The sequence below is a fragment of the Ciona robusta genome, chromosome 3 (genome assembly GCF_009617815.1).
Source record: "Ciona robusta chromosome 3, ASM961781v2".
Taxonomy (NCBI): domain Eukaryota; kingdom Metazoa; phylum Chordata; class Ascidiacea; order Phlebobranchia; family Cionidae; genus Ciona; species Ciona robusta.
In genome coordinates this window covers 5183164-5196848 of record NC_143237.1, presented here as the reverse complement: position 1 = coordinate 5196848, position 13685 = coordinate 5183164, and the positions used below count along the sequence as shown (strand labels likewise).

Genomic DNA, 13685 nt, shown 5'->3' with positions numbered 1-13685 from the left:
TCGGATGCCGTTTTAGGTAGAAATTAAAACTGGATGACGTTGTGACTCATCAATGAACTACAGAAATAGCAAGAGCAACCAAGCTAGAGCTAGAATATCCGTCCTTCACATCGCATGTGAGTCACTCAAATGAATAAACTTCAGAAGCCAAATATAAGAAAATCTTAACTGTGCTTAGGATTTTTTATGTTCCATTCTTGGTGGTTGTGAACATGTAACAAAAGGAAATTCTAACTTACGGTTCTTTTTTATTCTGTTCCCGTGACTGTTCCGAAAACATTTATATAACTCACTCTCTGAGAATTAGCATAGCTCGAAACACCTTGGGTGCTTTAGGAAGGAAACAAATCCAGTCAACGTACAGACCTATCCTGAACTGATAGAAACACGCTGTATCCGGCTTGAGTCTTTCAATTTATAAAAGCAACTTATACAGTTAGGTACGCTACACAATGACGAAAGTCTATTTCCGCTTGCCCACTATACGTCATTCCTGATTGAGTGCACTGCTTACTGCAGTGCAACCTCGGCCTGTGAAAACTTATTTCACACTCACGAACGAGATTTATTTGGTAACAGTTTCAAACTCTTGGCTGCACACATCCACATGGGTGTTAACTCTTGAACTAACACGTTCTGTTTGGTTCTTAAATGGGACACGGCTAGATGCCAACCCTGTTTCTTTTATAGAAATAAATAAACTTGACCCGCTAGCGCTGACACGACGTTAACACTTGCTGTTTACATCGCTCTACAAAATAGTCTCTTTGAATAACTGTATTTGGACATATCGAAAATCAAAAACTATTCGTTAGCGATTAAACCATAGATTTTATAAACGGTGTGCGATTACTTATTTACAAAACGGTACTAGCCTATACCAAGGGCAAATCGACGCGAAAATGCTTTGGAGGAACCAAAGACAAATTTTTCTTTTCGTGAACTGCAAGACAGTGCTGAGAAGAGGCGCTTACCTGTGGTCGCACATTAATCGCTCGAGTGGCGAGTAGGAATGCGGAGAACTTAACGCAAAAGCACCGAATGTTATGTGTCAATACCTGCGCCCTGGCTGAGCGTACGTGCTTCTCTTTGCAACCGCGGATTCTTGCCTTAAAACTGTCCGATAGAGATGTTTCTTTTACTCGTAATTTTTAACATGAAGTTTAGGGAAACTTATAATTCAAAGAACAAGCTATATTTAGAATTTTTAAGGTTTTAAAACAAATAACAAGTACAAAAACAAACCAGAAACTACAGTTTAAAACAACCACAGGATTTACTTCAGTAGCTTTAGTAGAATTGTATAATATTTTAAAATTGCTTAACTCTAACAGGTTTTAATAAAGGCAATACGTCTACAAAATTTGAAAAATGCCCTGTTTACTAGCTATTGGCCCACACACATTCCTTTACATGTCTCAGAGGCAACGTCATAATCTTGAGCAATACCTCACTGTGGGATGCATATATGAACTCTCTGGTGAAACTGACCTAATTTGAACCTGTATAAATAAACTAATGAGAAATGGGAAGGTAATAAAAGAGTTGGCTAGTAAGTCTCATCTGTTTTACAGTGATATTAAGTGATGTTTATTTCACTTTAATACATAGCTGAAACATGTAGCTTTTGCTTTCTTCATTTTGATATGAAACAAGTTTTTAAATCTCATATGTACCATAACATAAACAAGGAGTGCACTTATAAAATTTGTAGAATACTTTGAGCAACAAACCTACTGTGTCTGGAAAACTGGCACATGTTCTGGTTTAGCAGCAGGGATTATTTATCAAAATTAACTTGACATGAAGTTCATTTCACACGGACATAGCAAAGCTTCAATGGATAAATTTACATTACCATTTCCCAGGACAGAGTTAATTAAGATCGGTAAATGTTCATTTAGTTATTTAACAGTTAAGTTTGCCAATAAGAAACACTATTAAATTATATTTTTGGACCTAATACATGTAGCCCTAATTTTTAAAAAATGTCAAATTGGTTTACTAACTTAGCTCATACACATAAAAAATAATGATTGAAGTATACTTTTATAAAGCAGTTAAACTTCTAATTGATTGAGCATGTTTTATTTAATAGTAATGAGAAAATAACACACTTATATATAACAATGCTGCTTTGTAATAAAATTACTGTTTGAATAACACTTAATGGTTTGTGACTCATTTCAATGAATCAAATTACACATACTTTAAACAAATGGTGGAGCAAATTCTTGTTAAGATAATGAATTATAGCAACTAAAACTGTTGGTATATTATACAGTCCATTCATGTTTTAAAATCAAGTAAATTTCAAACATTCAAATCAAGCATTAACAATTTTTTATTCTTATCTAAAACTACAATACACCTCTTCACATAGGCTTCCTGTACAAAGGAAATTTACAGCCTTATCCATTTCTTGATTCAAATTACTTATATAGGGCATTAGCTTAGCTTCCTACACAACATGCTATATAAGAAACAAGTGATGAGAAAAGAAAAGAGCTACTTGATAAATCAAGCTGTCAAGGGCTGTGCGGCAGTATATTACCTACATTCAAATATAAAAATATTCATATTTAATGACTCAACCTTATTTTGGCATCAGTATTTAGAAACCTTTCCTGAATCACTATAAGTGAACAGCACATACAAGTTGCTAACTAATTTATAAGAGCATTTTATCCAGTCAGTACAAACCAACTGAGAGCAAAATTGATTTGGTATTTCTCAAACAAAAGTACAAAATTTCTTTAAGATACAAGGTGTCTGATGCAGTTTTTAGTTCCAATACAGCATAGTTGTTAAATATATGCAACAATTACACCCAACATCAATAAACTAAATGAGTATTAGGCAATAAATGATTAGTTACAAAGCAAACACTTTAACGCTGTGCGCTTCCTATAAAACAAAGAAGACGGTACTTGTTTATGCACAGCCACCGGATAATACGGTGCAGCACGCCTACAACGTAGTTATATTAAGCTACCGGTGACGCATGTAAGGCACGTCCAATTCAACTGTCTGCGAACCGGAAAAATGTAAAGTGCTTCATAAGATAGTCCAGTCATGCGTGGCGGTGATCTCTATGAGTAAAGAATCAGTCAAGCGTATATAAACAATTTGCGCGTGATTTTTCCCATTGTGTTGTTAACCCTTATTCAACATAAGTATAAGTTATAGAGTCGTTGCTTAACCGTAAAGAATGTTATACATTCCACCCTGTGTCTCTATTTAGTCATGCGAATCTGTTACCTACCTGACACCTTATGACCTAATTTAAAAAATGTAAACTTACTGTACTGTGCCTGTCTCGGCTCTCTGTTGACAGGTTTTTAATGTAAACTGCCAGTATTGTAGTTAAGAATAATCTGTTTATTTTAGAAGATTGATTTTCCAAAAGATAATAAGAGCAGAAAAATGTTAAACCCTCATGATTTGACAGAGATTCTGGGCCAAGCCAACACTGGGGGTATCCAAAGCACTCTGCTTGTCAATTCTCATGGAGCTCTGGTTGCCTTTTCTGGGTTCGGTGATTCTGCAGTTCGAACAAAAGCCACCATCTCCAGCAATATCTGGGCAGCATACGAGCACACCAAACATAATGCTCTACAGGAGGATGCATTGCAATGTGTGTTAATGGCTTGTGAAACAGGCCATGTTGCAATCCAAAGAGCTGGATCTTCAGGGCTGCTACTGTGTATGTTTGCTGACAAAACTGTTGGACTTGGAATCTTAAAAGCCAAGATTGAATGCATGTCCAAATTCTTAAATGGTCCATTAAACAATATCACTGTATCCTAGATCAGATAAAAATTATTTTGTTAATTCTTGTATAACTTTATCAACCTACCATTTGTTATAAAGCTTTTTAATGAGTTTGTTAAGTAAGCATCGTTTTGTCAATATAATGAAAGAACGAAAAAAATGGTTTATTGCAGAAAACTGTACATAAAGTTATAAATTATTTGAATAACAATTGTCGTGCAATTTTACATTTAGATTCGTTTAGTTCATTCTTTTTAAATATATGAATCATGTCATTTAGAGGAGATCAGGACAATGATTTCTTTGCCAGTTATAAAGCAGCATCAAACAAACTGAAAAAGTTAGTGTTAATGAATATCTCTGTTAACAACCGTCTTTTAAACTTTAATATACTATAATAAAAATGTAAATATAAACAAATGGCATGTAAATTTATGTTAATTAAAAAAAATTGTTTTGTGGTACACCTCTCTTAATACATTTTAAATAACAGCCTTTATTTTCAAGGCGTTTTATGAAGAAACCAAACATTGCTGAAGCAAGGGAAGAGTTTGGTCAGCTCACAAAAACATTGTCACAACAAGGATGTTCACATTATGCTGCTTTCTGTAGTTTAGCTTTAGCTCGGTAAATTTTATGTAGCTTAGCTTTGGCACAAGACTTAAGAATACAATGTCATTATAGTTTTAAATATAAAATATATCGCTCACTCTCAGTCACCCCCATCATTGATTAAAATTATTTTAGGAAATTTACTACAATAATAATTAATAAAATTTTTCTATATAGTGTATACTACAATAAATAATGTATAATGTTGTTTTAATATATGTGAATTTTTTAGATGTGAGCAGAATATGTCAAATGCACCTGGCGAGATTCAGGGGTTAACAGAAGCAGGAAGGCATTTTCTAGAAGCTGAAAAAAGTTTGCTTGATATCATGTCACCCAATTTCAATGAGCATGGCAACTGTGCAATGAATTGCTTTGATTTTGCAGTAAAGGTCAGTTTTCAATTGTTTTCATCTGCCTATGTCTTTTTGGTAAAAGTAAAAATACTTGGGTGTAACAAATGCTTACTTTTTTAGACATGCATCACTGAAGATGCTCCTTGCTTTGCTGCTGCTCTGTGTTATGAAATGGCGCAATACTTAGAAGTAAAATTGTCATTTTTATACCTATAAGCAAAACACATATTAATTAAACCTTACATCACTATAGAACAAAGGAGATTATGGCATTGCACTTGTACATTACCAGCGTTCGGCAGAACTTGGTTTTCAGAATATTCTTCAAAGTGTTTATTCATTAAGGAAAGCGTTGTCCATGAAGTTATTGCTAGGTCAGTAGAATATCATACAACTATAAATTTAAATAATTTTGTTTATTTTGTGACAGGAGACTACCAGGGTGCAATGAGCAGTTGTACTGAAATACTACAGCAAATACCAGGCCAAAACCCTTCCCAATCATTTTCATTACTTGGTAAGTATGAATTAGTTGATAATTTGACACATTTTAAGTTTATTTCCTTAATTTATTGATGAAGTAATATTTTTGTCAAACAATATTCTAGGTTTATACTCCAACCTATACACCGAATGTGAAGTTCTGCTTGTCCTTTTGCTTCTGTATATGAAACCATATCCATCGAAACAAAAGTCGTTCCACCGAGGCGTCTTACAAATGTATTCATCACTTTCATCCACCAACCCTCACCAAGGGATGAATGAAGATTTGTTTATTCTGATGCAGTCACTAGTTGTATGTGATGTTGTATTCCATTTGTAAAGTAGTTAGGTATATTTACCACTATTGTTTTAGGTGGAATGCAAGGAAAGAAACATTACAGCAATAAAATATCTCCAACAGGAACTGAGGTGATACACCACTGCTATATTATATATTTAAATGCCAAAAAAATTGCTGTATTAGATTGTTTTAGTTTGTTATACTTTTAATAATACTAACATTATTGTAATCAACTGATGCATGTACATTCCTATTATATGATATTATTTAAATTATTTTTTTATCACAGTTCTCATCTCACCACTGAACAGAATGAGCTATTGATGAAGACTGTCATAGAATTTAATGAAACTGCAACTTTCGCATCTTAACATTATCCCTTTGTGCAATATTTTACTTCTTTTATTGTAAATTTTCCCCTTTATGTCTGTAGTTAAGTATACATGGGTGTAGTTCAATTATTGTTACTTTTGTATAGGAAGATTGATTTTATAAACAAATAGCTGATTAGATTAAGGAAAATATATGGCAAAATGGATACTATTGTATCTTACAACTTGGACAAGTTTGATGAAGATATACAATTACTGGTAAATGTTATCAGTAATTACGAATTAAGTTTAGTTTTAATATCAAAATGTTTTTTTGCAACAGTAGCAGTTTCATATAACTGTATTTTTAACCTGAACATTATAGTAATTATTTTTAATCCAGGTCAAAAAGCAGATACTGGATTTGAAGGCAAAGTTGGACAGCGATGTGCTTGAAGTTCTTGTAAGCTGAAACAGTGTTAGGAGAGACTGCCATACATGTAATAAATACTTCTGCACAGAAAAAGGCGTCTGAATACCAAGAAAAGCGAAAGTTAAATACAGAAGAAGAAACACAAAATATAATTCCAAGTTCTGCAATCCAAGAAGATAGTTGTTCACAGAGAAATGACTTGTGTGTTCGACGTTCTTGCAGGTCAAAATCCCGTCCCAATCCTTACACTTCTCCAGTCCTCCGAATCAAAGTTAGAAAACGTAGAAGAAAGTTCTTCCCAAAAATAACCGATGAAATCTTGAGGAAATTAACAGATGAGAAGTTTAGTTCGTTTTTCACCTTGCCAAAGTCCTATGATTCCTACATCTTAATAAAGAAATCTATCTCCGTCATTAAAAAACCTCTTAAACTAGACATGGCAAACATCCTTTATACCACTGCAAGCAAAATATACAAACATGAAGAGAAAATTTCATGTAACAAAAACTTGAAGGTGGAATCAAACGAGAATATTGATGGAACTGTAAACTCAGAAGAGCCAACAAACAAACACAGCAAGAAATCACAACCGCCCAACAAGGTTCTCCATACCATTTTTAATCTTCACCATAAATAAATATTTTTTTTTTGTTTTTAGACAACCGTCAATCATATCTCATTAAAAAAGTTCACAGAAGGAAGTATTTTACTTGCAGTTGCCACAGCTAATGAAAAAATAATTTTATACATCAAAGAAAAGATAACCGGACTTTGGAAAGAAATTGCTTCCTGGACTCGACAAGTAAGCTTAGAGGTTCTTGCATTCTAAGCATTCTTCTTTACTATATTAATTTCACAATGTGTATTAAATACCTTTATTACAAGATTAAAGATGTTTAATTTATCATTGAAACACAGGTAGAAAACATGATGTGGATGATGTCAAGTGATGAAAATCCACTATTATTGCAATGTAGTGCACTCTTGTGGTAAGTTGTTAAATAACAGAAGTAGTTCTGGTGCAAATTTTAATTTGATGTTAACAGGGTTTCTAAAGTTCAAGTAAACAGTGGTGGAAGCATAGCGCACTTTCAAACTAGTATTTCATTCTCAATTTGTGCTGCTGTTCTTCCTTCACTTTGTGTCGTAGTAGGAAACACCCAACCAGAGAAATATGTTTGGAAGAATTCCACGAGGTATGTAAAAAAAACTTATCCAAGTTGTATAATTGCCAAGAGGTAAAATTGTGTCCAGAATTTGTTAACACAATTTTACAGAGACTTTACACTGGAGAGAGTGATGCAGACTGCAGAGCAGCCAATTGTTTCTCTTGGTAATTTAAATAATGAACCTCGTGTTCTTGTCGGATGCACTGCAACAATTTTCTGCATATGGTTGGTTCAAAAGAAAGAAACAATTTAGTGTATATAAACACAACTCTTTTTTAGGAATCACTTAACTGGATCCTTGCTGAAGAAAATTTGTATTGGTGATAAAGAGATCACAAAAAGAATTATTTCTGCTACAACCCTACAGGTTTGATATGTTTTAACTTATAAATAAATGAATTGCTTTATCCTCACAAGAAATGTTATGTTTCATACACCTCGTACCAGCTGATGAGTTATCAAGAGTATTACTTTGTGGGTAATTTTTTGTAATGTGTGGCTGACAGTTTAGATTATGGCAATAACTCATTAGTGACTACTGGGTCGCAGCAATTGCCATTAAGTGTCTTGCTTAAGAAAACATACGCCCACAATGGTAGCAGCAATGTGCCTTTAACCCATAACCTCTGGGTAAGGAGCCAGGCGTGCCAACCAACTGTGCCAACCAACTGTGCCATGGCGCTGGATTTTATAATCTCTTTGATTAAAATGATTCCATCAATTGTGTAATTCGTCACTGGAATTAATTGGTTAATCTTTCTAATAAACTTTTCTTCTTGATTACACAGGAGGGCGTATTGAAAATGACCTTGCTTATGGAGAATGAAAGTGGACTAGTATGTTCTGATATTGCATGCAACCCAATCTCCGGGAAGTTGGTTGTAATTAATAAAAGAAAATCACGAAAGATTGTAAAGTCAGTAATCAGTCACATGATTCACATCTTGATTAATAATATACTGACATCTTGCTGTTTTAGGTCTTACCTTTACCTGCGTGAAGATAGATTTCCCATGTTTGAAGCTACAACACAGAGCCTTATATCTCAACTGTAAACATAATTTTTTGGATTTTTTTCGCTTGTTTAATAAAAAAAAATCTCCCACTGTAACAAAAATATGCAGCAATTGTACAGATGGGTTGGAAGGGTTTACAGATCTGCATTAACAAAGTCTTGTGTGATATAAATAAGATACACTTGATCATCACAGTGACTTCAAAGCTTCTCGATATCTTTCCGTCTTGGAGTCCTCACTACACAGCTGGATGAACATGACAGCAGCTGCAGTTTTCATTCTTGATTCAGCGAGTTCAATGTCATGATGCCAAGCAATATTTCCCCATTTTGATATCTGTTTGTATAAATGGGCTGTAAAATACCTACTACCTTTGCAATTTATAATGTTTGCACAAACAATTTTTTTTTATTACTTACAAAATAAATATTGTGTTACTAGCAATACTTAATAAAATTAAAAAAGAAATATACAGAATGACAGATACCTCAATTAAATTAAGGCATCGAAGTATATGGTAATTGTCAATCGGTTCAGTTACCTGGTATTCTAGTTCCAACCTGGATAAACTGACGGCTTCTTCAACTGATATTTCCCGATCAACAAGAGCAAGCGGCACAATCAATGATTTTAAACTTGAAACCATTCTTTCAAAGCCTGAATAATAACAGTGACATAAAAATATAACAAACCCATTAGAAATCACAATAATGTACCGATTATACTCCAGTAGTTATACGATAGAAGATATCTTGACAATACTGGTTCAGCATTTTCACTTATAACAGGCATAGCGAACCCAGAGCTTGGTGTGACTTGAATTGAATGTCTCTTCATCAGCCAATTAACCATGGGATCCCATCTTTCAGATTGAAACTTCTCCAGTTCGGGTGGTTCATTTATTCTACACCTGATAGAAAATCAATCACACAATTTTTACTACAACATTTGGAATACTTTATGTTGACCTACTTTATGTTGAATTACCTGTGGCTTTAAACAATTTTATCAAAATGTGTTAACATAGATACTGGTTCTTTACAATTTAATAGTGAAATTGACATTCTTACAGTATGGTGTCAGTGTGAAGATAATTGAAACAGGATGACACCAAAGTCTTTGCAGATATTGTTGGTTTGTTTTCAACAGCTGAGAAGCAAAGAGTGGTCTAGAAAAAAAATTAAAAAGCTACCCTAATTAAATGTCATGGTTGCAATTATATCAATTTACAAAGCAAATAAAACATACCAGGGGCATCTGGTCTAACTTCAGCACTTTATTCTGATTGTTCCATTCAACTGATACAGCTTGTGCCAATGATTCAGTCGGAAGTTTCACAATATTTCCATTTGGTGTTCTTAGTTTTCTGTTATCAAGGTTAATTTCAAAACCTCCTGCAAATGCAAACATTCCCCAAATATTATATTTTGATTTCAAAATATTTTCAATATAATCCTCACCGTCACTGTGGCAGATTCGCGCTTCCTTGTAAAACTTCTCTTTCCCTGTAAACAAAAAGTTTGAGCAATGTTTACACAATGAGGTTCAAAATAACACATAGACAAGTCACCAGAGAAATGCTTTACTTGTGACCAGATACAGCATACTTTGGAGCATCGTTGAATTCGAAATATGCTAAACATTATCAATCATACATTTGATCCAATTTAAACATCTGCAAGACACGAAAATGAAATTTCTTATTTAATGTAATGGCACTTCGCACATTATTAAAAAAAACGCAAAAATTACAATTGTGTTTGACCAATAACTAAACCAGAGAACAGAGAAGCATGCGACACTTACACAAAATAACATCTTATTTAACTGATGGTATAATTAGTTAAACACATAGCTGTCACTTTAAAGTTACAATGTAATTATATTATTAAAAAAAACAAAGAATTTTGAATTATTCTTTCATTTTAATGAGCTGCCAAGTATAATCAACAAATGTAGCTTGTTGAGAGATTTTGTTCATTCTATGAAAATGTCTTTCTGTGTATGGTAACAATGATTCTATCACTGATTGATAATTTTCTATTTGTTCAAAATCTTCTGGTGCTGTGTTAGACAACAGTGCTTTCAACACTGCATGAGCTTCATGACAATTTCTGGAGTTGGTATTCCACGACACAACAAATTTAAGTAGTTCACTTTTTTGGTCCAGCCGTAAAATTGATAAATATTTATTAAGGAAATCATAACCATCAGTTTCCCACATTAGTTCCTTGATAACGTTTAATGCAGTAAAGGGCTGACTCAGCTTTATTGCAAAATGAAGAGCCTTTTCGTATTTTTTTTCTTGCAGCAAGTTCTGGAGTTCCTGATGATGCAACATTGTCTTTTGTTTCGCTTCTATGTCCTCTCTCCTCTGCTCGTCAGTGACATCTTTCCAAAATGAAATAATAGAATCTGCTCCCCCAGAAATAATCATTGTGTCCTCAACATCAGAGCACAATGCCCATGCTTTTTCGTCATGAGCTTCGACAGTCTGAATGCATTCGGATAACTTGATTGTCCACAACTTTAGCAAACCATCTGACCCACAGCTTACCATCTGTGTACCTTTTGCGATAAAGATGACTTTCAAAACGGAACAATCATGTCCTTCTAAAGTCTTCAAGCATGTAAAATCAGACAAACTCCATAATTTGATTGAACCATCTGCAGAAGATGTTGCCAAAACTTGATCCATTGGACTAAACTGTACACACCAAATCCCCCTTTTATGTCCTTTAAATGTACCAACAACAGAACCATCACTAACTTTCCATAGTTTGGCCAGCTTGTCCTGGGAGCCACTTGCTATTAGTTTATCATTGGGTGAAACGACAATTGAATTAATGTTCTTGGAGTGTGCCATGACTGTATGTTTTACACGAAGCTGGAAGGTTTCATTGATTGTCCAAATTTTTAAGGTTTGGTCCTGGCTGCCCGAAACCAAAAATTCCATCTTGTTGTTGCAGCAAGTAACAGCACCTACATCATGTGTGTGACCTGCCCCAACTACCAAGCAAGTTACAGCATATGTGTTTTCTTCCATCCTCCACAGGCACACTGTATTATCCTTGGAACTACTTACAAAATGAGTGCGATTTTTAAAAACATCCACACACAAAACGGTGTCACTATGCTTTTTAAGTACTTGACAAGCAGAGGTTTTCATGTTAAACACTTTAATATGAGGGCTGTTGGTAACAACAATAATATGACTGTCATTTTTACCCAACAACTTTAGATCAACAATCTCATCATTATAGCCAACCATCTGCTTGTTCACTACCAACCCATTCATATCAAGACAATCTATGCAATGATCAAAAGTTACAGCAACCATTTTATTCGTATCAGGAATGAGTTTAGCATGTATGTATCCACTTGCCACGTTGGAATCATTGTCAGGGTTTGTAAACACACACTTCCCGTTACTGCTTTCCCATACCCTTAACTGACCCTTGCTACCAGCAGTTATAATCAAAAATCCAGTTTCATTTTCCTTTCTTTCAAAGTTAAAACACTTTTCAAGCTCCTTCGGTACAAGTATCACTGCCTCGACACTTTCAAACACAGGAATCACTTTGTATGGTTCGTTACCACCTTCCTTTACATTCCATAAACAAACAACATTATCTCTTCCAGCACTGACCAGGCAATCCACATTTGAAAACTTTAAACAGGTCACTGAGCTTACATGGCTGTTGAGAACCTTTACAAGTTTACTTGAGTTTAGGTCCCATACCCTTATGTTGTAATCATCAGCAGCACTGTATAAAGTTAGGTTGTTTGGGTGGAAAGCAACACAGTTCACTATCCCAGGTGAACCTCTGAAGTTGTGAGTGCAATATTGTCGAATCATGTCCCATACTTTAATTGTGCCGTCGCTGCCTCCTGTGGCGAGAAGAGTAGAAGTGGGATCAAAATCCATCGAAACAACCGGAAACATGTGGATTGCTCTCCAAGTGCGAACACATTTCACTTCCATCTTCCACTCCCATTGTTTCAACAGAAGAGATTTGGTGCTCGTCACGATCATAGAGTCATCCGGACTCACAGCTAAACATGTCACATCATCTCCATCATGACTCAGCTCTTTTTCGACCAATCCGGAATCCACATTCACGATTTTTATCTTGTCCCCACATACACACAGTAAATAGTTTTCACTGTTGGAAACTTCAACACGACCTCCTGTAAAAAATGGCTCCCATTTCTTTATTAAATCATATTTTGTACGAAGTTGTAGTTTTGCTTGTGGTTTTGCTTTAGGTTTTCCTTTACCTTGACTCATTGTTTTAAATTATCAACACTCTGCAAAATACTTTACAAAATTGTTATTTTATATATTGATCATTGATAAGTATATACTCAAAATGAACTATTGTAGTAAATAGTAGTTAGGCAGGTTAACGAATACAATTTTAAGATATCTTTAACAAACCTTTTCCGTTCGAGAACAGAATATTATATTTGTATAGGCAAAACAGGTTTAAGTTTATTTTAACAAACACTACAAACTGTAAATCTTTATATTGATACATACTGTGTAACAAGTAATCTAACTACATAATTTAAAATACTGACGCTTCATATATACGGACAATCAATGCAAACTTACGCTACAGTAGTCGAACAATGCCCACACGTGGAAAAATTCAAGGGATTTCCCCTGTTATGAAACTCTGTGTGTTCATGTGCGCTACGAATCGGTCCTACTAAAACACGCCCGGCGGGGCCCGGTGGAAAAAATATACTAAAACACGCCCGGTGCGGGGCCCGGTGGGACCCGGTGAGGACCCGGTGATACGAGTCATACTAAAACACGCCCGGTGGGGGGCCCGGTGAGTATTTCGTGAAAAGGGAGCTTTCCCTATGCAAGATGCACCAAAATGTGATGCGTGTATACAGATTTTTAGCCTAATGACACCCCCGAGTTGATTTTTTTGAAAAAATAAATTTGATTATGGATGTACGAAGTTTGTTTCGTTGTACACTTACATAATGAACTGTATTTTTAGCAAAAGTCTATTCGTTGATTTTTGTTAATTGGGGGTGAGGTAGGATGGGTCACTTTTTCATTCTATTTCTCGTCCCATTTGGTAGTAAGCAAAGAACATTCAAAGAATTATAAAACCATGTCCTCACGACTCTGTTGCTAATTGTTTAATAGACTGTTGTTAATTGTTTAAAACACGATCAGGATATTTAAATATTATAGTAAGACGGGGGA

At 34.7% G+C, this 13685-nt stretch overlaps 5 protein-coding genes across 5 annotated transcripts; 3 read left to right on the top strand and 2 right to left on the bottom strand.

Moving 5' to 3' along the window:
* The first annotated feature begins 3184 nt into the window (after positions 1-3184).
* Positions 3185-4009, top strand: LOC149738444 (ragulator complex protein LAMTOR2-B-like). The gene has a single exon (XM_089874850.1). The coding sequence runs from the start codon at positions 3427-3429 to the stop codon at positions 3808-3810; it is 384 nt and encodes a 127-aa protein (XP_089730976.1). The 5' UTR covers positions 3185-3426; the 3' UTR covers positions 3811-4009.
* On the top strand, positions 3977-6007 carry LOC149738443 (40-kDa huntingtin-associated protein-like). Its single transcript, XM_089874845.1, has 9 exons — positions 3977-4114; positions 4282-4401; positions 4619-4778; positions 4863-4931; positions 4996-5116; positions 5173-5259; positions 5351-5538; positions 5599-5654; positions 5816-6007. Exons 1-9 carry the CDS (start codon positions 4044-4046, stop codon positions 5895-5897), a joined length of 954 nt encoding a protein of 317 aa, XP_089730971.1. The 5' UTR covers positions 3977-4043; the 3' UTR covers positions 5898-6007.
* Positions 5979-8556, top strand: LOC149738442 (uncharacterized). Its single transcript, XM_089874843.1, has 10 exons — positions 5979-6116; positions 6241-6300; positions 6359-6871; positions 6929-7072; positions 7189-7259; positions 7317-7466; positions 7548-7664; positions 7719-7806; positions 8228-8355; positions 8419-8556. The coding sequence occupies exons 1-10, from the start codon at positions 6060-6062 to the stop codon at positions 8492-8494; spliced, it is 1404 nt and encodes a 467-aa protein (XP_089730969.1). The 5' UTR covers positions 5979-6059; the 3' UTR covers positions 8495-8556.
* LOC149738441 (ATP synthase mitochondrial F1 complex assembly factor 2-like) lies at positions 8501-10182 on the bottom strand. The gene is made up of 7 exons (XM_089874846.1): positions 10026-10182; positions 9916-9960; positions 9704-9849; positions 9526-9623; positions 9172-9365; positions 8997-9112; positions 8501-8791 (listed from the first exon to the last, which is right to left on the bottom strand). The coding sequence occupies exons 1-7, from the start codon at positions 10096-10098 to the stop codon at positions 8645-8647; spliced, it is 819 nt and encodes a 272-aa protein (XP_089730972.1). The 5' UTR covers positions 10099-10182; the 3' UTR covers positions 8501-8644.
* Positions 10130-13043, bottom strand: LOC149738440 (transducin beta-like protein 3). Its single transcript, XM_089874839.1, has one exon. The coding sequence runs from the start codon at positions 12744-12746 to the stop codon at positions 10368-10370; it is 2379 nt and encodes a 792-aa protein (XP_089730965.1). The 5' UTR covers positions 12747-13043; the 3' UTR covers positions 10130-10367.
* Between the last annotated feature and the right edge of the window lie 642 nt (positions 13044-13685).